Source organism: Trichosurus vulpecula, chromosome X (genome assembly GCF_011100635.1).
Source record: "Trichosurus vulpecula isolate mTriVul1 chromosome X, mTriVul1.pri, whole genome shotgun sequence".
Lineage (NCBI taxonomy): Eukaryota > Metazoa > Chordata > Mammalia > Diprotodontia > Phalangeridae > Trichosurus > Trichosurus vulpecula.
In genome coordinates this window covers 40834349-40859077 of record NC_050582.1, presented here as the reverse complement: position 1 = coordinate 40859077, position 24729 = coordinate 40834349, and the positions used below count along the sequence as shown (strand labels likewise).

At 41.6% G+C, this 24729-nt stretch overlaps 1 protein-coding gene across 4 annotated transcripts in view; it reads right to left on the bottom strand.

Moving 5' to 3' along the window:
- MOSPD1 (motile sperm domain containing 1) overlaps window positions 1-23689 on the bottom strand; it is a 34258-nt gene extending 10569 nt beyond the window's left edge. For 2 of the 4 annotated variants that reach the window (XM_036740278.1, XM_036740279.1), the window contains exons 1-5: window positions 23530-23627; window positions 7872-8129; window positions 7618-7693; window positions 5913-6100; window positions 3741-3854 (exon numbers count right to left, since the gene is read on the bottom strand). In XM_036740278.1, coding sequence (XP_036596173.1) covers window positions 3741-3854; window positions 5913-6100; window positions 7618-7693; window positions 7872-8025 — 532 coding nt within the window. In that variant the 5' untranslated portion in view covers window positions 8026-8129; window positions 23530-23627. Of the gene's footprint in view, window positions 1-3740; window positions 3855-5912; window positions 6101-7617; window positions 7694-7871; window positions 8130-23529 lie in introns of all 4 variants that reach the window. The other 2 variants (XM_036740281.1, XM_036740280.1) reach the window with 2 other exon arrangements.
- Window positions 23690-24729: the final 1040 nt, after the last annotated feature.

Below are 24729 nucleotides of genomic sequence, written 5' to 3'. Positions count from 1 at the left end.
TTATTCTACTGCATTATACACTCTCATACATTTTACAAAATGTGACAGTAACATCCTCCACTATAGAGATTTTCCACTCTTGTCTCTTTCATTAAAGCAAATGACCTTTTGTCTTCTTTTACGAAATGAGGCTGTTCATTCCTGCAGGCATCACGCTCACTTTAAATCAACCTCACCAAAGCCAGATCAGAGAAAACAAATCTAAACTTCAGTGATTACCAATTTAGCTGAAGCAATAAAACACAAATGTTATCACAAGAGACTCAGCTCAACTGTCAATGACAATAACTGAAACACATTTAGTGACTTACATTCCTAATAAGAATAGATTTCCTTTAAGAAAAAAAATTTAATTATTAAGTCATCATTTCAACAAAGATTACTAAAAACCACATCAACTTCCTCAAACCTACAGGAGGAAAAAAATTAAATAAGGTTTTTGATTTTTTTTAATTTAAGCAATTCAAAAAAAAATATCTCCTTGTAAATTCACAGGATACAGACTCAGTAAACATAAGCAAAAAAAAAAAAAACCCTTTGGTTCAGAGAATCAGAGCCTTAGAACTGGAAGGGATCTCAGAGGCCATCCAATCCAACTCCTTCATTTTACAGATGGGAAAACTGAGGCCCAGAGAGGTGGGGAGACTTGTCCAAAGTCACCCATAAAGCAATGGCAGAATAAGAACTGGAACTCGGTCCAGTCACTCCAGATCCAGTGCTCTTTCTGTTGGGCCACAAAATCTCTCTATTAATTCACTACTTAACATAACTGAAGTCACGGTACTTGAGTGCTTTTCAGGCAAACCAAAGCACAGACACTGTTTAAGCTCATCCTCCATTATTAAAAGTGACATTTTAAAACAACAATTTTAAACACAGTAATTTTCCTTTAAAACATACCTTCAGGATGGCTCCAAGAGTGGGGGAAGGCTATATTCAGAAATTAATGTGATATAAAGCCAAAAGGGCATCAAAAATTATATACATGGAAAGTACCTTTGGTAGTTTTAAAATACAATTTCATTTATCATTCCAGCCTAAATGCTTTTTCAGTTGATGCCCTCTAACCCATAGTGCCTGCAAAAATAATTTTCTTCTTTTTGACCATTTCCATTAATAATCAGCTCTTCATGTTCCAACCTTTAGTGATTTCCAAGCTATGCTAGAAGGCAGTGATTCTCCCTAGGCTATTGTATCTACTTAATGCTGTTATCAAAAAGCTCCAAGCTGTGGGTTAAAACAATTCACACAAATGGGCACTTTGAGAGCCTTGCAAGAAACCAAATTCATCTAGTTTGTCTCAGAAATTCTTCAGGAAAATTTCACTTCCAACTATGGAATTCCAGATACCAAATACAAACCGCTTACTCAAAAGATACAATAAGATGACCAGAATTTCACCCACTTTCATTACCCATTCTAAGGAATTAGAAGAATCAAAGTATGGCATAGTGCAGGGGTAGGGAACCTGTGGCCTTGAGGCCACATGTGGCCTTCTAGATCCTTAAGTGTGGCCTTTTGACTGAATCCAAATTTTAGAGAACAAATCTGATTTGATTCCGTAAAATTTGGATTCAATCAAAAGGTTGCACTTAAAGATCTAGAAGGTGACATGTGGCCTCCCAAGGCAGCAGGTTCTCCACCCCTGATATAGTGGCTAGGGAAACAGAGTCAGAAGCCATTTACATTAGAATAAAAGCTCCTGAAGAAGGTTTCATTCTTTCTATTGTATCCTTGGTGCCTAACACAATGCCTGGCATGTAGTAGGTACTTTAAAAATATTTGTTGATTGACTTGGGGCAAGTCACTTGACCACTCTGTGCCTGGTTTCCTCATGTGTAAAATGAGGGAGCTGACCTAAATGGCTTCTAATGTCTCCTCTAGCTCTAGATCTAGGATCCTAAATGTGACCTTGAGCCAATCACTTCACCTCTATGGGACTCAGTTTCTGTCTCTATAAATTGAAGGGGTTGGATTAGATGGCCTCTAAGGTATCTTCTAGTTCTGAATCTAAGATCCCATGAAAGTTTGATTTTCCATATAATCACTAGGGAAACTGGGATAACCTGGCAATGATGGCAGGATCTGGCATACAGAGTTGAAGGCATTTTGCTATGGTACCTCTTCTCTTCAGCAGGCTGGTGATGACCACAACTCTGTGGCACTGAGAGAAGGAAACCAACAGCCCCCAACCATCATCTCCCCCAAAGAACCTTCCTATTTGCACAAATGGCTTATAGTCAGATTGGGGGGAGGGGGGAATGTAACATCATAGACAAAAGCTTAATATCAGATCTCTCTATGCCTTTTCCATTTTTTCAAATAGACAGAACTCTTAAGCACAAAAATGTGCCCCCACTCCCCTCCCCAGAATATCAAACAAATGGAAGCCAAAAAGGAAAGAATGAAAGATTTCAGTAAGAACTATTCAAGTTATAATTTTTGTTGCTCAGTCATATTCTCGATCCAGATATACTTATGAGGATCTGAGAGCATGTTTTCTAACTGATTTTAACACCCATTGCCCTGTCCCCTAATTTTAAAAAATGATCCCAGGGAGGAGTTGAAGTACCTTATTACGGAAAATACTATATTATTCTTCACTATTAAACAAGCTTTAGTAATTAGATAAACGTGGTCCAGTGACTCAGTTATTTTTCTTGGTGAGGCAAAATAATTACAGGCTAATTCAGTCTCTTAATTCAATACTTCAAAGATCTACAATTTTATCAGTGTGGGTACTGCCTCCACTAGCTCGGATCATAACTCCTCCCTCATTGAGGAGTGAGGCGTCCACAGTGGCTGTGGTGGAAAACTCCATCTTCTGTCACCAGTATGGTGAGGAACCTCTCTGAATTTATTGAGGCTGGTCCCAGACAACAGCCAGATCAGGCCCTGAGCCAGGCTCAGCTACCAGAAATACCTCCTTACTGAATGTGCCCTCTCACTCATTCCAGAAGAGGTATTTAAAAAGGAGGAGAATCTATGGGATTTAGAAAATGGACAAAGCAAAGAATTTCAATTTCACAAACTGTTCCAACATCAAAGATAGCATCAACAGGGGCTCTCAGCTTCAAAGGAGTGTCAGGTTCCTTTGTCAGCAACAATTAGTAGGCTTCCATTCTGAGAAGAAAGCCCTGTGCTAGTTGCTGCCTCATTCATCCTTCCCCTTTTTCTGGCTATAAAGGCTGTATAATAACCTGAGGACTATGGCAATGTCTACAAAAGACTAATATTTTAGTTCTGCCACTAGTGTGACCTTGGCCAAGTCACCATCATAGGAGCATAGAATGAGAGCTGGAAGGTACCTCAGAGGTCATCCAATTTAGTCTCTTCATTTAACAGAGGAGAAAACTGAGGCCCAGAAGGTACCTTGGTGGTTGAGCTTGGGGCCTCATCTCTAAATCTCTTTCTACCAAAGCCCACCAGCTCTTCTGTATCTCTGGGTCCCAATAAAGTGACCTTGAAGGGCCCTTCCAGCTCTAAATCTATGCTTCTATGATCATGAGAGAGACGTGCTCAAGGTCACACAGGGATCTGAGTCAGAATTCAAACCCGGGTCCTCTGACTCCAAATCCAATGCTCTCTCCACTCTACTGTGCTTTGGGGGGCTTTTGGTCCAGACCCAAGATTTCATTAGAACTCCCAGTGAGCAAATTCCCCCCAGCAATCCAGAAGGGCACCTGCTCAGTAATTTCTAGTCAGAGAATTGCCTGGGGCACTGAGAGATCACGACTTGCCTACGGCCACACTGCAATGGGCATCAGAAGTGGGGCTTGAACTCAGGTCTTCCTGACTCCAAGGCTGCCTTTCAACTTTCTCAAATGGACAAATTGATGGGGACCCATGAATTCCTGTAACAAGAAAGGGATTAAACAACAAAACTCATGTATATGCTGTATAACAATTAAAATAGGGGTGCTGACTATACTTAAGTCATTAAAAAAAGGAAAAGCTTCTCTTATTTTGTACCTTAAAAACGTTCCCCTTCTGACAGTAGAAGTGGGGAGAGAAGGAATTAAAAAGGTTGGGGGGATTAACATTCAAAGAGCCAAGTGTGGAGATGGTGACAATGTTAAAAGTACACAATACCATTTCTGAAGAACTAAACTGGAAGGAAATGAGGAATGAAGAAGGATTGAATGAGTAGCCCACAGGGGATTTTTTATAATCTGCCTAGTTTAATTAAATCCAATTTTAATGAGGTTTTTTCCCCCCAAAACAACATGAGCCTCCTTAACACAGCTTTGAGAGGGCAAATGAACCACATACAATTCACTCACATAGAAAAGCACCTTCCTGGTGTTCGCCTTCTTACCATATAAGCCAAATGTTACTTAGCACTTGTGTGTGTCTGTGTGTGTGTGTGTCTGTGTGTGTGTGTGTGTGTGCTCTCTCTTGCTTTCTCTTTTTCTCTATCTCTCTATCTTCTAGACTAATCAATTCAGTTTAGACTGCAGCAACTAAATAAATTTGGTTCTCAAATCCTCTTATATAAGATATAAATATTTAATTATTTATATAATTAAGGCAAAGCATGAGTGGGAGGAACAGCCAGCTATTATTCAAGCAAAATTAGCATTATGATTTTTGCATAAAATCTCTTTATGCAGGAGAACAGAAAGGGACTAAATTGAGCCCTTTGGCTTTTTCTTATTTTCTTCTCCTTAAAAAAAAAACAAAAAAACTAATCTTAAATTTGTATTGTTACCAAGCCCTTTGGAAAGGAGAGGGAACTGTATACGCGATACACTATTAAATGTTCCCATCTCCATTGTTTCACCATTCATCCTATTTTGATGCTTCATCAAGTCAATTCAAGCAGCATTTATTAAGCACCTATTAGATGCCAGGTATTGGGTTAGGTGTAAGCGATACAAATTCACAAATGAAAGAGTCCATGCCCTCCCTTGATGGCTTCCATTGCCCTTGGCATAGAGGCTCTCTAAGGCTGTGCCAAAACTGCACAAGGTCGGACAGGTACTATCCCAAACTGGAAAGGTTTCACGTACAAGCCCAGTAGCAAAGTACTTCTGTCTTCCAAGGACCAGTCAGTTTGGGTTGGCAAATTTCAGCAGCAGAAGGTGAGCTACCAGGTGATGAACTGTTCTGGCCAGAACAACTAAGGAAGGCTTTCTAAGTAAGGCCTGGAGGGGTTGCAATCTGTATTGGTGGGAGGAGTGCTCACAGAAATGAAATTCCAGCTCTTTTGAAGTACCAAGGACTTATATTCTTTCTAAATACCATGGCAATCATTACTTTATAACCTCAATCAATAAACAGTATATGGACTTTGTTCTACTGCCAAGCTCTCTCCTTTCAAATAAATTAAATAAGAAAGGATGAAGAAAAAAGTAATCAAAACGAAGCATACAACTGCTAAGTTGTATTAGCATATAATAAATATATTGCCTACTTTCTTCAGGTTCAAAAGAACTTATAAAGGATAACATGTCACATCTCTTCTTTACATTCTGGCCCTGTTGGGAAGTCCAATTCCAACCCTCCCTCATCCACGTCAATTTCCAGCTGCCCCCCACCTACCACCACCTGTGCATGTGTATGTGTGTATACACACACATACACATATGTATTTTTGATGTATTTATTCTTATTCTCAAAGTTACTGTAAACCAGAGATTCGGAACCTTTTTGTGCCAGGGCCCTCTTTGGCAGTCTGGTGAGGCCTATATGGACCCCTTTTCTCAGAATCATGTCTTTAAATGTTTAATATGAAATATATAGGCTTATATAGGAAACCAATTATATTGAAATACAGTGATCAAAATATGTTTTTGAAGTTCATTGACCCAAGATTAGGAACCCCTGTTGCAAAAAGAAACAAAGAAAACTCCACTAAGCTACTTTAAAATAGAGACCAGTTTGACAGAGCATCTGCTCTAAAAACACACTTTCTGTTAAGTGTTCCTTTATCCTTTTTTCCTCCACTTCCTTTCGTTGTTCTTTGGCAGATGGAAGAAGAGTAGCAATAATCTCTTTCCGTCCTAAAGCCTTTCTCTGGCTTTGCTCAGAAACTTGGAGACGGAATTTGTCTATTACATCATAGTGGCAGGACCGAACATCTCTGTGACGAATTACGCTGTGTAAGATCAGAAAATAAATGCTGTTAAGTTTGGGGATTTTTGCATGACAAGTGGAAAGGTAGATTTCAATACTATATAGGCAACGTTATTAACGAATCACAACAAAACAGATTTGCTCTAAGCCAAAAAATATGAGAAATTCAGATATATTCAAGGGGAAAGCATATAACATATTTGAAATGTACTAATGGGTCTCCGTGCAAAAGTCTGGTGCAAAAGAGATAAATAAATAAGAAGAAAGTCTTTCCACATTTTAGATATTACATTTTTCTGATAACGGTGCTGCAGCATTCACTATTTAAATAGTAATCAATTATTTCCTGCTCTGGTACCCCCCTCATAGTTTCTACTGCTATCTATCTATATCTATTATTCAGATCACAAAGCTCACAATGAACTCTAAAATGAGTTCAACACATGGAAGCTGAAATAAGCAATCTAGCAGTGAATACATCGTTAGTAGTGCAACGTGAAGGCAGCAACACAATGCTGTGAAAAAAAAAAGCCAGCTTGTTCACGGCTCTCTACTAAACAATATTTATGCACTCAAGAATACAGAGCATCCAGGGCATTTGGCAAGAAACCGCATTTCAACAGTCTAGCCTTTGCAATAGAGTTTTATTACCCATATTGAAAATTCAAAGAAAAATTCCTCCCTGATAATGAAGAGCACATTCCTAGTGGTTTTCTAAGATTCCAAAGAACACTACTTTAGCTTTCTCTCTTAGGGAAATAAAGATATTTTAGAAAGAAAAGCCTTGCTACCTGTTTGCAGTTCTCATAGAAGGTTTTTAAGTGAACATAAGGGACCAGTCAACAGACGAACATCTGGTTACTGGTTTTGCCACTAGGGCAAAAACCAAATATGAATTGATTCATTAAGTAATTCAGCTCATACTCCAAATGAAATGATCTGGAAGGGCTCTTATAGCTTCTTACAGATAAGAAGCTCCTTCCACACTTGCTCACATCATTCTCTTACTTGCTTCCTGTCTATTTGGGTAAACTTCCTGGGCTTCTTAGCTGAATCATTGCAGATGAGCTTGTATTCCCATTGTTCACAGGACAGCACTAAGAAAATCGGGAAGTGCTAAAGAAAGCCAAATCCCCTAGTGCAGATGGAGTGATTTAAAGAGAGCAAACCAGAGAAAAGCTTGGTTGTTGGTTTTTTTTTTCCTTTTTAAAGGATCTTGGATATCCTTGCGACACTTGAGAGATTAAAAAACAATCCCAAAGGTTTTCACAGAAAATATACAATCAAAATCTACATTGCCTCCAACACCTTTTAAACATGACAAGCATTTGACCAGTTCATTTTAAATTGCCTAGGAACCTTTACAGTGAAGCTCAGCACCCAAACATTAAGTAGAGCTAAAAGCATAGCAAAGACCAAATAAAAATTATGACCAGGTAGCAAAAACAAAATACAGCTTTTTAAACCTGTCATTACTAAACTTTAAAGAAAGTTATTATCAACCTTAAAACATTTAAGTGACAAGTGGCTTTGACTTACATATCCACACAGCATTGAGGCTTCACTGCCCCGGTAGCATCAACGACAACATACTTATTGGGAGTAGTGCATAGAACTGAAAGACAAAGGTCAAAATAGTCATTTAAGGCCAGCTTTCCAAAACCTAGATGGAGGTATCCATTTGCATGATTATAAAGGCATGGCTAGGTACATTGGACAAGGCTAAAGTACTAATATAGTAGAGTTCTACTGAATAAGATCATCTTTCAGCCACCTGAAGCAGAGGAACTCACCTTTGAACTTTAGGGCAAATTCATAGGGATTATACAGTGTCAACACCTGTTTGTGTGTTGACTGGTCATCTGCATAAAATATCAGCTCGGTAGGAAATACAAAAACAGGAAGATTTCCTTCCACTAATTCTGGCTGCCTTCTTTGTTGCTGCATTGGCACTGAATCTCCCCTGCCACTACTTCTCTTCTTACAGTCTCCGATCTAGTCTGGATTTTTCTCTTTGATTCAGTTAAAAACTCCAAAGCATTTTTGCAATCCTAGGGAAAAAAGGAGAGAGAGAGAAAGAAAGAGAGAGAGAGAGGGGAGGGGGTACAAAGAAAAAAAAACTGAATGATAACCCACTTTCAGGAGCTTATGTTACAAGAAGCATAGCTAGCTGGCATTTAGTTTCATGCTAGCTCATAATTCATCGAAAATACTTTAAAAATCAATTAATGAAACATGACCTTTAACTCTTGTTATTGGCTTGCTAAAACAGGTTTAATCTCAGTACCATACTATCATTTATAAATCTTCCTTTCACACACTATGAACACTATAAAAATTAGAACACTATGAAAAATTACATTTGGCCTATAAAGCAATAAAGGAAGCCCTCAATCTCAATTAATGGCACTTTTTAATAATATGCTTCAAGCAAAGCAAAATTTCAACTTTTAAATCAGCATCTGCGTTAGGAGGTGGAGCCAAGATGACAGAGTAAAGGCAGGAACTTGCCTGAGCTCTCCCCCAAATACCTTAAAATAATGACTCTAACTCAGCATCTGAAATTAACTTTTACATTCTTTAAAAAACAGGATAAATTCCATACTTATTGAACACAAAACAACAAGTTCAATAATGATTAAAATTTACTTATGAGTTTTTCCAATCCAATCCATCAAGTATTTCTTAAGCTCTGTGCTGGGAATGGGGACACAAAGATAAACCTGCCCCCAAGGAGCTCACATTCTATTGGGGGAATAAAGCATGTAAATCAATAGGTATACACATGATTATTTAAGCACTAACAATTTGAGGGAGGAGGAAAGGCTTCCCATGGGAAGTAGCACATGGACTTAGCCTTGAAGGAAGCCAGTTCTTAGAATCAAGAGGTGAGGAGGGAGGACAGCCTCTGGAAAGACACAGAAATGGGAGATGTGATACCAAATTCAGGAAACAGTCAATTAGCGTTTATTACGCCCCTACTATGTGGCAGGCACTGTCCTAAGTACTGGGGATACAAAGAAAGGCAAATATAGTCCCTGCTCTGAGGGACTCATGGTCTAATTGAAGAGACAACATGTAAACAACTTTGTACAAACCAGATGTATACATGACAAATGAGGAGCAATCTCAGAGGGAAGGGACTAAGATTAAGGAGGACCGGGAAGGCTTCTGGCAGAATCTAGGACTTTAGCTGAGACTTGAAGGAAGCCAGGGAAGCCAGGAGGCAGAGATGAGGAGGGAGAAAGTTCTTGGCATAAGGGTCAGCCAGTGAAAATGGGAGATGGAGTGTTTTGTGGGAGCAGCATCAAAGAGACCAGTCATGTAGGGGTGGGGAACCTGTGGCCTCGAGGCCACATGTGGCCTTCTAAGGTCCTCAAGTGTGGCCCTTTGACTGAATCCAAACTTCACAGAACAAATCCCCTTGTTAAGGATTTGTTCTGTAAAACTTAGACTCAGTCAAAAGGCCACAACCAAGGACCCAGAGGGCCACATGTGGCCTTGAGGCCACAAGTTCCCCACCCCTGGTTAGGATATGAAAGTTAGGCTTTGAAAACCAGAAGATTTCATATTTGATCCTAGAGGTAAGGGGGAGCCACCGGAGTTTATTGAATGGGGGTGAGTGGTGTTATTTAATCAGACCTTTGCTTGATGAAGATCAATTTGACAACTGAGAGGAGGATGGACTGGAATGGGGAGATATTTAAGACAGAGAGACCAAGCAGCAGCTCCTGCAATAGGGTGTGAGGTGATAGAGGGGCCTGTAGCAGGGTGAGGGCAGGGTCAGAGAAGCAAAGGAGGCATACACAAGAGATGTTATGAAGGTGGAAACCACAGGACTTGACCACTGATTGGGGGAGAGAGAGAAAGTGAGGAGTCAAGGATGACACTTAGGTTTCCAGTCTGGTTGATGGGAGCATGGTGGTACCTTTGCCAAGAGTTAGGAAGAGCAGAAACAGCAAATAGGCCTCTTTGGCTGAAACACAGTTCATGAAGGGGAGGATGGGCTATAAGCCTGGAGAGGTAGGCTAGAGCCAGACCATGAAGGGCTTTAACTGCCAAGCTGTGCCTCAGAGACAGTGAGAGTCACTGAACAATCTTGAGCAGGAGAGTAAGATAATTGGATTTTAATTTCTAAATGATATTAAGAGACACAAAATGATATAAAACAAGCCTCTGTACTCTAGAAAGAAATGGAATGGTTACCATTCAAAGTAAACAAGAAAGAGTTTGGCTCAGAGGTGGATCGACATCTGGACTGAGTAGACTATGTGGGTTTTGTGGCAACTATTTCCCCCAAAACTTCAGAGGTCCCTTCTTTTGATTGATTCTAATTTTCCAGCTATGTTCAGATAGCCAAAGATGTCATAAATCTGATCACTAGATAATGTGTTACTGTATGTTTCCTAGTCTCGGTTAAAAAAAATCAACAGCGCCTCTAAATATAATATTTTTAATAAAAATCAAAAGCCATATATGGATCGCTTTTTATACAAATAATTTTAAGGACCCTGAAAGATGCCAAATTAAATTACAGAATTCTAGTACACCTCTAATTTTTGGTTATACGGACTGCACCTTAAAATTGTTCTGTAAGTCATTACCTTGAATTCAGATTCACTCACAGAAAAAAATGGCCCCAGCAAATGGTAAAGTTTTTAGCAGATGGAGATTCTTAATCATTGGCACTATTATCCAGACTTTCCAAATTTGACCAAATGGGGCCCTCGATTATATTTTCCTTGTGCTCATTAGGAAAACATTGAACCATTTCTCCTCATCTTTCAACATATCCAGTAGCACCTAAGGCTACTAAGCACTTTCCCAGCAGTTGAGCACACTGACTTTCCACTTTTTATTCACCTACACAACCCATTAATCTTTGAATCAGAATTGTTTAGAGTTCAAAGGAGCCAGAGAGAACATCTAGTCCAACCATCTTGTTTGAGAAAACAGAGAAGAACAGCAATTCCCATTCTTATAAAGGATTTACGGTTTGGGAAGCAGTTTATATAGCACCATATATAGGCCTAGAGCTACATTTGAATTCTCTTCTGATCCTCACAAACACATGAGGTAGATGCTACTACTATCCCCATTTTACGGATGAGAAAACTGAGGCTGAGAAAAGTGCAGCTACCTGGACAAGGTCACCCCACTAGCTAATGCCAGAGCTCAGACTAAAATTCAGGTCTGCTCATGTCTTGTCCAGCATACCATCCACTCACACCACACTGCCTTACAAAAAGAAATTTATGATTCTGAACATATCAGATTATGCAGTCCTGATCTGTGAGTTTCTATTTCTTCAGGGGCTTTCTTCCTTTTTTTAAAGTGTTATAAAAATGTGTAAGTTGGGGCAGCTAGGTGGCGCAGTCAGTAGAGCACCGGCCCTGGAGTCAGGAGGACCTGAGTTCAAATCCGGCCTCAGACACTTGACACATGTACTAGCTGTGTGACCTTGGGCAAGTCACTTAACCCCAACTGCCCTGCCAAAAAGCAAAAAAAAAAAAAAAAAATGTGTAAGTACAACATGGACACAAACCATACAAGTTATATATGTACATCACATAAAAGTTATAACCTTTTCAGCCAAAGTATATTATATAGCTTTTCCTTTTTCTTCTTTTAAAAACTAAAACATTATAACCTAAACATTCCACATTGGATTAGGTATTCTCAGAATTCTAGTAAATCCTTTTTGTTTCAGGGGTAACAAGTTCTTTACTGTGCTCAGCAGGCTTCACTAGAGCCAGCACACCCAAATTTGCCATCACTGTCCCAATCCATTGTGTCTCCTTTGATAAAATGCTACCTTTGAAGACTGTGGGATTTCAAAGAAAATGAGCTTTAAAAGACATATTTTTCTTAAACCTAGGAAAAGTGATGGACAGTGTGAAATGCATTTACCAACATACAGCACTGAAAAAGTAAGATACTAAAAATCTGCGGCTCTTTATTAAATAGAAAGAATGGAATTAGAATTCCAGAATGTTAAGCTAGGAGGGACTGTAGAGACCTAGTGTAGCAACCCTCTCATTTTCCAGAGCAGAGGCCTCAAAGGGAAGTGACTCCTTGGTGGCAGAGTTAAGCCAAGAAGACAAGGGTCCCGATTTCCACGTTAGGACACTTAGCACTATACCATGGACCCTTCTTCAAAAAGAAACTCTAAACACAACAGCCACTGACTTTGTCTAGGAAAGCACTCACTGCTTTAAGGGGAAAAACTTTAGGAAGGTGTAGAAGTCCAAGGTTCTTGGGGCTTCACTTCCAATACTCTCTTATTCTACCTTGCAGTCCTAGCTAGAGCTATGTCTTTAACAATTCATTTCTTCCCCAGATTTTCCCATACATCATAACCTACACTGTTAATTTTCTGATAGTCGTTGAAAAAAACATTAAACCATTTTGCTCAGCTTATCAGTGCTCCACTTCATGCACCTGCCTCCATTTGTCATTTCTCTTGACTAGGAATGAAAGTTGCCTCCTAAACTGATCCCAATGAAAATTGGGAAGGAGCTGGCATCAGGTCACCATAGCAATATGAACAGCCCTGCCAACAAAGAGAAATGTAGTATGGCGATTGCCCTGAATTGATGGGATTCTGGAGACAGGTATTTTTCAGTCTTTCCTTTTCTCCAGTCAGTATTGCAAAACATGAACGTATAAGATCCTTCGGGAGAGCTAGCAAGCTATAGTTAGCAAATATTAACACTTTTCTATGAATGAGTTTAGGAGACTGCTTCCCAACAGTCATTGAGTCTCTGAATTTTAAAGCTAGAAGGGACTTATAAATCATCCAATTCAAACCCCTCAATTTTACAGATGAGAAACTTGAGGCCCAGAGAACTAGTCACTTGTCCAAGATTACACAGTAAATTAATGGTTAACTTGGAGGTAGAACCCAGATCTCTGGATTATGCCCCACTGCCTCCTAATCAATGGAACAGGAAGCTGAGGCCTGTGCCCTGAGGTGAGGTGAGTTTTCCTAGGTGAAGAAGGCAAAAAACATCAGAGTACTGGACACATGCCAGGGAGAGCAAATTTGGATGAGGCCTCACAGTGGGAACTATGAGGTAACCAGAGGGCAACATTAGGGCACTAGCTACCTGGGTGGTTAGAGGTCACACAAGTGACAACAGGGCTGGTCAATCCACAAGCATTTATTAAGTACCTACTATGTGCCAGGCACTATGCTCAGTGCTGGGCATACAAAGAAAGGCTAACGAATAAACAAACAAAAAGCAAAACCCTACAATTCCAGCTCTCAAGAAGCATATATCCTAATGGAGGAGATAATATGTAAATATTGAGTTACATATAAGACCTATACAGAGGATATGAAGGCAACCTGAAAGGGAAGATTCTGGGAGAGAAGGGAGATGGAGACGAGGAAAGTCTGCCAGTAGAAGTTGGGATTTGAGAGGCTCTGGAAAGGTAGGTGGGCGTGTACCTAGGCCAAACTTTGCCTAGGGCTGCCCATGACCAATGCAATTGAAAGATGTGTCTTGCTTTCATCCATATAGGCACTCTCTTCCATGGATACAAATTGCAACCTTTCTGTGTGTTAGTAAACAGTGTTTCTGAGTTGCTCTGGCCAGAAAAATTAATCCATCACCCGGTGGCCAAGTTTTTGGTGATGGGCCTCACCACACTTAGGCTGGTCCTCTGGAAGTCTTTACAGCTTGGGAGGCTCTGCTGGAATAAACAGCCTTTGAGAGCCCACAGTCCCTTCTAGCTGATGATGAAGCACTAGAGTAGTCTTTACAGGAGATTATAGTTACCTAAGCTTGAAAAAAATGCCATCTGGGCAGTCTTATTAAGCCAGTCTAATGTATAAACAATCCTCAGACTTCCTGAGTACTTTAATGATGGCCTGTTGCTTTGCTCAGAAGTCAGAGGCTCCCTGTGATTGGCCCAGATGAGTGGCCTCACCTCTGGAAATTCTCACCCATTTCCTATGGTGACAGTTTCTCAAAATGCCATCATAATATTCACCCAAAAATTCAATTCATATAAAAACAGCATATTTACTCATTTATTTTGCTCCTGGGAAAATTCTTCCTTACCCTGACTAATTTTAAGAGAAAATCAATTTGTTTTCCTTTCATAATCCATATTGTTATTTTTCCTTCTTTGAAAGAGCAACTGTGGCTGCCAACAGCTGCCCCTCAGTGACATTAAGAGTTTAAAAGGATACAGAGGATCGCAGAAGATAAAACCATCTTAATTACATAAAATTAAAAAATTTTCACACACACAAAACCAATGTAGTTAGAATTAGAAAGGAAACAGGAAAAAAAAACATTTACAACGAGTTTCTCTGACTAAAGGCCTCATATCCAAGATATATAAAGAAGTGATTAAAATTTATAAGAACAAGGGCCATTCCCCAATAGAAAAATGGTCAAAAGATATGAATGGGTAGTTATCAAAGGAAGAAATCCAAGTTAACAACAACCATATGAAAAAATGCTCCAAATCACTAATAGAGAAATCAACATTTACAATCAATTCTGAGGTTCCACCTCATACTCATCAGATGGGCAAAGATGGCAAAAAGAGGGAAAATTCTAATTTTTGGAGGGGCTAGAGTGAAAACAGAACACTAATGCATTGTTGGTAGAGCTGTGAATTGGTCCAATCAATCTAGAAAGAATTTTGTTACTATGCCCCAAAAGTCACTAAACTATGTATACTCAGCTATACCACTACTTGGCCTATATCCCCAAAAGATGAAAGAAAAATGAAAAGGACTCATATGTAAAAAAATATTCACAGCAGCTCTTTTTGTAACGGTAAAGAAGTGGAAACTAAGGGGGTGGCCATCATTCAAAGAGTGACTGAACAAATTATGTTATATAAAGGTGACAGAATATTATTTTTCACCATAAGAAATGGTGAAAGGTACAGTTTCAGAGAAAGCTGGGAAGACTTGTGTTAATTGTTGTAGAATGAAATGAGCAGAACCAGGAAAACAATTTTTATATAATAACAGAAATATTTAAACTTTAATTGCCACTGAAAAAAAGAAAGCAGAAAACAAAACCCTTGTAACAAATATGTACAGGCAGGCAAAACAAATTCCCACATTGACCATGTCCAAAAAAAATCTGTCTCATTCTGTCCACTGAGTCCACCACCTCTCTGTCAGGAGTTGGGAAGCATGCTTCTGAATGAGTCCTTTGGAAGTCTGGGTGCTCATTGAGTCGATCAGAGCTCTGAAGGTTTTCCAAATAATAACAAGAACACTGAAAAGTAAAGGAACTTTGAAAAACCTTTTTGGTTTTTAGCCTTTTTTTTCAATGGGGGACAGGGCTAGAATTGCCAAAAACAAAAGAAAGGAAGGAGGATCTTGAAACTTTTTTTTAATGCACAGAAGAGACTTCTGGCCAAGATATATGCCCGATCACATACCTGCTCTAGGAAAAGAAAAGAAAACAAAAAACATTAAAATCACACCAGACTGAAATCCAGTGAGGAACTATAGTGACTTTCTTCCACTTCAGAACTACATAAAAAGGCAGTCAGAAGCCTACAGGCAGTAGGAAAGGAAGCTGCCAGCAGAACGAGCACCAGTGCAAACACACAAACCCAGAAAGTCGAAACACTTATACCCGTAAAAGCTCTGTGCTCCCTCCATGTAAGCAGTAGTGGAGAGGTCCCATGAGAAAGCCCCAAAGGAGTTGACAGTGCACAGCAGGGATCCTTAGAAGCCACCTAAAGTGGCAACTACCAAAGAAGGCATAGCAGTGCTCAGACTGGGATACCCCAGGGCTTGCTGGTCCCTAGCACCTTGTTCTGAGATGTCATAGATGGCCCTGAGGACCCATACCCTAAACATCAAATATCCAAATAGTTCCACCCTGGGATGTAGAGATCAGTGCAGGAATCAGATGACCTAAAGAAGTGAGACCAAGGAGGACTGAGGAAGGGGGTAGATACTGCAATTTCTCAAAAGTGAGGTGCATGAAAAGAACAGTATAGAAACATGGAAGAAAGAGTGAACCTCATTCTTATCTGAAATGGATACAAGAGGGTTGAACACACAGACCATTCGGGGTAGAAATACATCAAACTTAACAAGTGGACAATTGGTGATAAGAGAGCAGGGGTTGAGAGAGAGGATAATATGGGAGAGGGAATCAACACAAGCAAAACAAACTTCTTGATCCTGAAGGAGTATTTAAAAGGGAGGGGGAAGCAGAGGAAAGCAAAGAACAGTTATCTAAGGAAGTACCCATCGATTGGGGAATGGATGAAGAAATTGTGGCATATGAATATAATGGCACATTGGCTAGAGTGCTGGGCGTGGAGAGAGGAAGATCTGAGATCAAATCCAGTCTCAGAAACTTACTAGCTGTGTAACCCTGGGCAAGCCATTTAACCTTTCTGCCTCAGTTTCCTCAACTGTAAAACTGGATCATAAATAGTGCCTACCTCCCAGGGTTATTCTGAGGATTAAATGAGATTAGTATTTGCAAAGCACTTAGCGCATAGTAGGTGCTTAATAAATGCTTATTTCCTTCCTTTCTACTGTACTACAAGAAAGGAATCCTGGGAAGTGGGTACTAATGCAGTGAAAAGGGCAGAACCAGTAAAACAATGTATACAATGATGACAATATCATAAAGAAAAATAACTTTGAAGGATGTAAGAAGTCTAATCAAAGTACCAACCAACCAGAGACTCTCTGACAAAACACGTTGCCCACCTCTTGACACAGAAGGGACAGATTCAAGGTACAGCAAGAGACAGATATTTCTGGACAGGGCCACTGGGTGGATTTGTTTTGTTTGACAATGCTTCTTTATCATGAGGGTTTTTTTCCCCATTTTAATTAGGGAGGGGGTTGGCAATAGTAATGCCAAAAAAGAAACATCTGAAACATTTTTTAAAATGTACAGGAAAAACAAAGGAAGCTCAGAAGGAAGCACCAACCAGCAGAACGATTTTGAAAGGAATGTATGAAATTCATCACATAATTTTTAAAAGCAAGAAATATAAAATGAAGATTCAGAGTTCTGAATCTTCTTTTTGTGGTCTGCTGTTTACATGGAAATGTTCAGGGTTTTTTATGATTAAGTTCAAAGTCAAAAAAGAAAAAATGCACAGAAGAGAACAGAAGGAAACAGATAAGCAGGGAATGTTTGAAAGGTACATATTGAATTTGTTTTGTACTTAAAAGGAAAAGCAAGCTGTAATAGAGAGTATGTTAAAAACAAACATAAGTTTGCCTGCCCAAATCCTACCTACTCTTTAAGACCCAGCTTAAGACCTACCTCTATGAAGAAGCCTTCTCTTAACAGCACTGGCCCACACTAATCTCTCCTTCCTAAATACTTTCTTGGCTGGATCCTAAGTTGGACACTTAACTGCCCTCTCATTGTTTCATGTATATTGATTTTGTCTTCTCAATTCAATTTTCTCTTATAGTCACTTGTGTCTGGGTGTTTAATGTTAGTGCCTTTCCTGAGATTATTTTCAATTTATTCTGTACGTATCTTGTCTGTACATAGTTGTTTGCATATTGCCTCCTCCATTAGATAGTAAGCTACTTAAGAGCAACTATTTTTTTTTTACTTTCTTTGTATCTCCCAGGTTTAGCACTATAACTGGCACATAGTAGGTATTTAATCAATACTTGTTGACTTGTCCTTTTTCTCCTCTATAAACTCCATTAGAACAGGAACCATGTGTTACATAAATCTGTATCTCACCTACCCTTCCTAGTACAGTGATCTTCACCTGGTAAGAAGTTAATAAACATTTGTTGAATTCATTTGTAAGGTCCTCCAGGGCAGCAAACTTGTCACATTTCCTTTGTAGCATCTAGTACAGCTAAAGGCACATAGTAGGCATTCAATAAATGTTGATTAACTGAGAAGTTTCACAACTAGCTTATCCAGTATGAAATGTTTCTCTGATGTTTGTTGGAATCATTGGTTTACATTAAAGAAGCAGTGAAACTAGCATGTTGATACTTGCTATTGGTTAGGGTAAGGGAGGTAAGAGAGTGGCAAAGGGTAGTCTTGCCTCCCTCTTTTGGTTCCTTCTGTTTACCTAAAGGCTATGAGTACCAAGACTGGCTCAAATCTCCTTTGAGGCCCCAGGATACACCTCAACCTCAACCTTCCTAGGAGACAGATACTGGCATTGAAGCAGCTGCCTTGGCCTTCTTTCCCTGAATGAAATTTGAAAAAAAAAAATCTTAAATGTGCAAACCATCTGGTAATAATTTTGCAAATTGCTCTCTTTCCCTCCCTCTGACAAACAATGGCATAGGAGTACTTCCTTTTTCCTCTTACACAGAGATGAGCAGTAGACCTGAACTTAGATGTTTGTATTCTGTTCTATTCATTTTGAATTGAAAATAGAAAGGATGGACTATGTGAATATACAGGAAGATGACTACATTCTTTCTTTGGTAATTTGGAACCTGAGCTGATTAAAAAACAAAAACTGCCAAGCATGGTGGCTCATGCCTGTTAAGTCCTGCTACTGGGAGAGGCTTAGGCTCTATTGGATCCCTTGAGCTCAAGTTTTGAGCTGCAGTTTCACTAAAGCTGATCAAGTGTCTGGCACCAATATGGTAGACTTCCAGAAGAAGAAGAGGGCCTCCAGGTTGCCTAAGGAGGGGGAAACCCAGCCCAGGTTAGAAAAAACAGAGCAGGTTAAAGCATATATGCTGATCAGTATTGAGATACTGGTGGCCACTATTCTTCCAGCCTGGGCAAGAAGAGGAAACTCAGTCTCAAAACACACACACACACACACACACACACACACACACACACACACACACGAATGCATACAATAATGGTTATTTTATCCAGGGAGAAGTGGCATGATTTTTTTTTTTTGAAGGGAAGAGTCTTTAGTGTTTGTTTTCTTTTTTTTTTTTTTAAACCAAGGTGATCCAGTCTAAAAACTTTGAAAATTACTCTTAATTACTCAGGCATTTCTATAGCCAGAGTATACAAACTACCATCTGTTTCCATCCCTAACTGTTCACCCTGATTATCATGAATAGTTTAATCGCCTTCAAGGCCATGCTGCCCTTATCTACAGGCAGAAAGTATCTCTTCCAACAATATTTGTTATTTCTGTCTAGTAGTTTCATTACTGAACAGTTAAAGGCCATAAACTCCTCCACTTCTGCCATATCATTATGAAAAAACCCCTTTGCCCTCTTTCCAATATGCAAGTTCCCATAGCTTTGAATTTATATTACTGTAGGAATTATAGGGAATCCCAAGGGGAAGGCAGGCTAGTGCAGTGAATAAGAGGGCTGGCTTTGCAGTCACAGGTCCTGGGTTCAAATGCCAGCCCTACTACTCCCTACCTGTGTGATCTGGGGTAAGTCACTGGGGATCTCTCTGGGGATCAGTTTCTTCCTCTATAAAATGAGAAGGCTGGCTGGCCTAGACGGCCTCAGAGGTCTCTTACATTTCTAAAGCTACGAGCCTGTGAATTCCTTTGTCTGTTACAAAGATAAGACTGTTGGCATGTTTGTAAACCTGTTGTCTTGCTTTGGGTGCCATCATCACTCCTCCAAGTAATAAATAATGCACACATTAAGTCCGAAAATTGCCCACAATGCTACACTAGGTAATAACATTTTTATACCACTATAGAGTATTGGTCATCTATCAGCTACTCAATCCAAGTTTGGTACTGCCTAATTACATATAGGGAAACTGAATCACATTCAAAATGTAAAGGATAAGTACTATACATTTTAAAATAATAAAAAAGAATTATCTTATAACGCTGTACTTTTTTTTCTTTTTTCTTTTGGAGGCAATTGGGGTTAAATGACTTGCCCAGGTCACACAGCCAGGGTCTGAGGCTGGATTTGAACTCATGTCCTCCTGACTCCAGGGCCAATGCTCTATCCACTGTGCCACCTACCTGCCCCAACACTGTACTTTTAAAAACACATGGCTTATTTTTTTAATTCCCCACTTTGGCTGTAACACTCCAATTTATCTTTAATATCAGCAACTGTATGAACATTTTCAAAACATAGAGCACCCTTAGGAAGAGGTAAAGAATGTCTCCAATCAAGCAATCACCAAGCATTTATTAAACACCTACTGTGTGCCAGGTACTGTACTAGGTGCTGGGGATGCAAAGACAAAAATGAGACAGTCCCTGCTCTCAAGGAGCTTACAATCCAAACTTGAAGGATCTGTGCCTTGTCAGCATGTGCTCTGTCACCGACACAGTCTGCAAGCCTCCGTGAATCCCCAGGCCGTCATTATGAGCCTCTTTGGCTGAACATTTCATCACTGTGTGGCCAACCTGTTGAGATGCCTTTCTGAACTTATCATGGCTGGTCCTCAAATGACAGACACAGAGTCTGTCACCAGGCCTGTGCCCAAAGCCTTTCCAGGTTGGTACGACTCGCCAAAGCTCACAGTGCACTCCAAGATACTGAGCAAACCAAGCAGCTCCCCCAGACCCAGGAGAACTTCAGTGGAAGTGGACAATGTTGCAACTCTAAAAAGTTTCCAAATCACTGCTATAAACTTCACTCTCTGGAAGTACAAAGTAGCAATTAGCTAGGTAGCTACTGTTCCATCCAGGAGGCACCGTGACACAGAACTCACTGTGCTGGCTCAAATCAGAGAACTTAGGTTTGAGGCCTGGATCCGATACTCATTATCTGCGTGACTTTAGGCAGGTCACTTCCCCACTCTAGGACTCTGTTTTCTCAGCTGTAAAATGTGAGAGGTTGGACTAGGTGGCTTCTGAGGTTCCTTCCAACTGTAAACATCTCCATCCCATTTCATGCGTATAAGCCCTGTCCAGCCCAAACCCTTCTAAAACTCATTCATGGATTACAAGTTGATGTCACATGCTAATAACCACTTTTCTAATTAATTCAGGACCAGGTTGGATTGAAGCAGATCCTACACCATGTTGACAAGCTCATGTTAAAATTTCAAGTTTTTAAAAATGGGGTATAAATGAGGCTATCTTCAATGCTACCATATGAATGTTCTGAAAAGGAAAATGGCATAAATATTTTAAGAAAGAAACAGGATAGTTTTATATGTGTGTGTATATATATGACTTTGGGTTTGTTTTCTAGCAATTGTTCCTAAACCAGCTCTATATGGGACAGGGGATACATATTGAGTTACTGAGGGCATCATCTGCCATTTCTAGAAAACAAAAAAATCACCACTGGCTCATTTCTGTATCCTAATAGTTTACTAAGTAATCCTCAAAAGGCACAACTGAGCTTCTGTTTTTCCCTTCCCATTTAAACCAATTATTGTAACCATATGAAAGTTGCTGGCATGTCTCCATTTGATGGGCAGTTCGGTGGGATGGCACTCACCTTCCTGAGTTCAAATCTGGCCTCAGACACTTACTTGCTATGTGACCCTGGGCAAGTCACCTCACCCTGTTTGCCTCAGTTTCCTCATCTCTAAAATGAGCTGGAGAAGGAAATAGCAAACCACCCCAGGATCTCTGCCAAGAAAACCCCAAATGAGCAACAACAACTCCATTTGCTATGTACTACAAGAGAAAGGTGAAATCCCTTAACAGAGAGGCAGCCTGGTACTTTGGAAATAGCACTAGCTCCCTTCACAACTCAGCCCAAGTGCTTTTCTTAAGTCTTCCAGCTGTTAACGTTCTACCCATCCCAGTCTTGAAATAGCTTTGTACGTTCTTATTTATGCACATGATTTTGTGTGTTGCCCTTCCCTCCAGTACAGTGTAAGTTCCTTGAGGACAGGCAATATTTCTTTTCTTTTTTTTTGTCTTTGTATCTCCAGACTTGAAACACAGTAGACCCCTAATAAATGGTCCCATAGGGTTACAGATCTGGAACTGGAAGGGATCTCAGAAACTATCTAATCCAACTCAATATTTTACAAAGGAAACTGTGGTCCAAGGAAGTGAAGTGACTTGTCCAAGGTCACACAGATAATAGCAGAGGGGAGATTTGAACTCAGGTTCTCTAACTCCACAGCTGTTTAAATGAAGAGACCTGTATACTAATACCTGCAATAGCTGTGTGTCACTCAACCCTGAAGAACCTCAGTTTCTTTACATAAGATGGAGATAATACTCCTCATACTTCACAGGGTTATTGTGGGAGATGAACTTTGTAAACCTTCAAAGTGCTATAGAAATAAGTGATTACTAGTTTAGAAACATTTTTCCAGCTCACTAAGAGTAGGAATTCCAACCGCAGGGATGCTTCTGTGGGCATGGCAAAATGAACCAAAATTTCCCAGCTTTAACCCCCTTTCCTGTCCTAGTCAGGGGGTCATTGGTTTCTTTCCCTTCACCTTCCCTTCCCTCCCTGCCCCCCACCCCCCCACACACACACACTTAGCCCTGGAGGAACTGAGGTTCCTTAGCTTTTTACGGTTCAGTGCCCCAGAAAAGTAGTGACAAGTAGTGGAAAGAGTACTGGAGCCCTGCCATTTACTACTTGTGTGACCTTGGGTGAGTCACTTAGCCTGTCCATTCCTCAGTCTCTCCCTCTATAAAGTGACCAGAGCACTGGACAAGATATTCTCCGCCTATGATCCTACGAAAAAGTGACTTCATAGTAGTGAGTCCAGCCCCATTAGCCAAGCGTAGTAACCCTCCAGGCCCTAGTTAGGGAGTCACGGTAAACATGCCCCAGGCCCACTCTTCAATCCAGAGTCCCTACCCCGGTTCCACATGGGCAGATCACGTGAACTTGTTTACAGCTGTGCACAGCTCCAGTGCTGCCCGGGAGGTCCTGGAAAGTGGAGGGGGTCCACGCTTTCCCCCCCGCCCCCATCATCCGACTATCTTTGGGGGCTCATGTACTCTCCCCTACCCTTCTCTGACACTTCCCTCACCGGCCCAGGCACCGGCCTGAAGGGTTTCCCACCCCCACCCCCACAGTCTTGTCTCTCAGCGCCAAGGCTGCCACCCATGCCAGGCGCAGGGGCAGTGGGAGGGGGGAGGGGATGAGCAAGAGGAAGCGCCCAGATGGGGGCCACTGGGGGCGAGTACCCTTTCCCGTCCTCCTCCTTCCTCCATCCCTCCCTCCCTTCGATGCCACGCGAACTACTGACTTCTTTGGCAGCACTGCCCGCCCCGAGCTCCCTCGGACCGCCCGCCGGCCGTCGAGGCAGCCCAGTCTCCTTCCCCTAACCCCAGCCCGGACAGACTGACCGACAATCAAAGACCCCTCAGTGGGGTGGGGGTGGGGGAAGGTCTACCCAGAGGGAGCGGGGCTTCGCGCTTGCGCGGACGGACACACATAGCCCGGACAGCTTGAGCCGACGGAGGGGGGGGGGTGGGGGGCGTCCCGACTGGGAGGGGGCTGCTGTGTGTGGTTGTTGTTGTGATCGGGGGAGGAGAGGAGGAGAGGGGTAGCTCCAGACCCCACCCTCCACCCCCCTCCCCGCTGGAGGAAGTGGGCTCCGGGAAGGCGGCGACTCTCACCTCGGACAGCAGCGGCTCCTCGGGATCGGTCCCTCCCCCTCCTTGAGCGACGGCAGCGACAGAAGCGACAACTGACAGGGCTCCCAGTCCTTTGTCACCCGAGCGGGGGGGGCTGCACTGGCTGCTGGGAAAGCGGAGGACTCGGTGGATCTCTTGCCTTGGGCGGAGCTACTCACTCCCCGAGCAGGCCAAGAGGGGCGGGGGCGGGGGCGGGGGGAGGGGCGGAGGCGGGGCCTCGTCTGCCCACCTGGCCTCCGACCTTCCAGCCTACTGCCTAGCAGCCACCTCCCTTCTGTCACCACCCCCCTCCCCCAGACCCCCAGGGAGGGCTCTGGCCCCTCCCCCGCAGCTGTCCCGAAATCGAGGCCTCAGAGGCCAAAGGAGCATAGCTGAATAACTGGGAGGCACCTTAGACGTCATCTAGCCCAGCTCCCACATTTCACTGATGAGGAAACTGAGGCCCAGAGAGAAGTGGCAAGATCATAGGATCAGAGATTTAGAACTGAAAAGAACTTTAGAGATCATCTTAGCCCAACTACCTCATTTTACAGATGAGGAAACTGAGGCCCAGATAGGGGAAGAGACTGGCCCAAGGTCACACAGATAAGTGGCACAGCCAGGATTGTAATACAAGGCCTTTCTGGTCCTCGATCCTCGCTTATCTCACCAAGTCATGGCCGCCTTGACCTAGTCTAGTGTTGTTTTTGCAAAAACTAACTGGTCCAGCAGAATTGCACTTGTTAAGTCTGTCCTTCCTCTGCAGGTTTAACCTGTTTGTGGTATAATCCCCTATTGGTATCCTCTGTGGGAGCACCTTAGTTTAGAAAATATCCCTTCGTGGAAGACTAACCAAGTGTCTTAAATACTTCAGGCTAATTCAGTCAGTCAGCAAGTATTAAGTGCTTACTGTGTGCTACACGGAGGCAGCTAGATGGCTCAGTAGCTGGGCCTGGAGTCAGAAAGATGTGAGTTCAAATACAGCCTCAGACTGTGTGACTATCAGTGAGTCATTTAACCTCTGTTTGCCTTAATCCGAAGGAGAAGGAAATGGTAAACCGCTCCAGTATCTTTACCAGGAAAATCCCATGGACAGTATGGTCCACGGGTTCACAAACAGTAAGACACAACTGGACAGCAATGTGCCAGACACTCCCTGGGCCATTCAAAGACAAAGCAAGACAGTCCCTGCCTCCAAGGAGC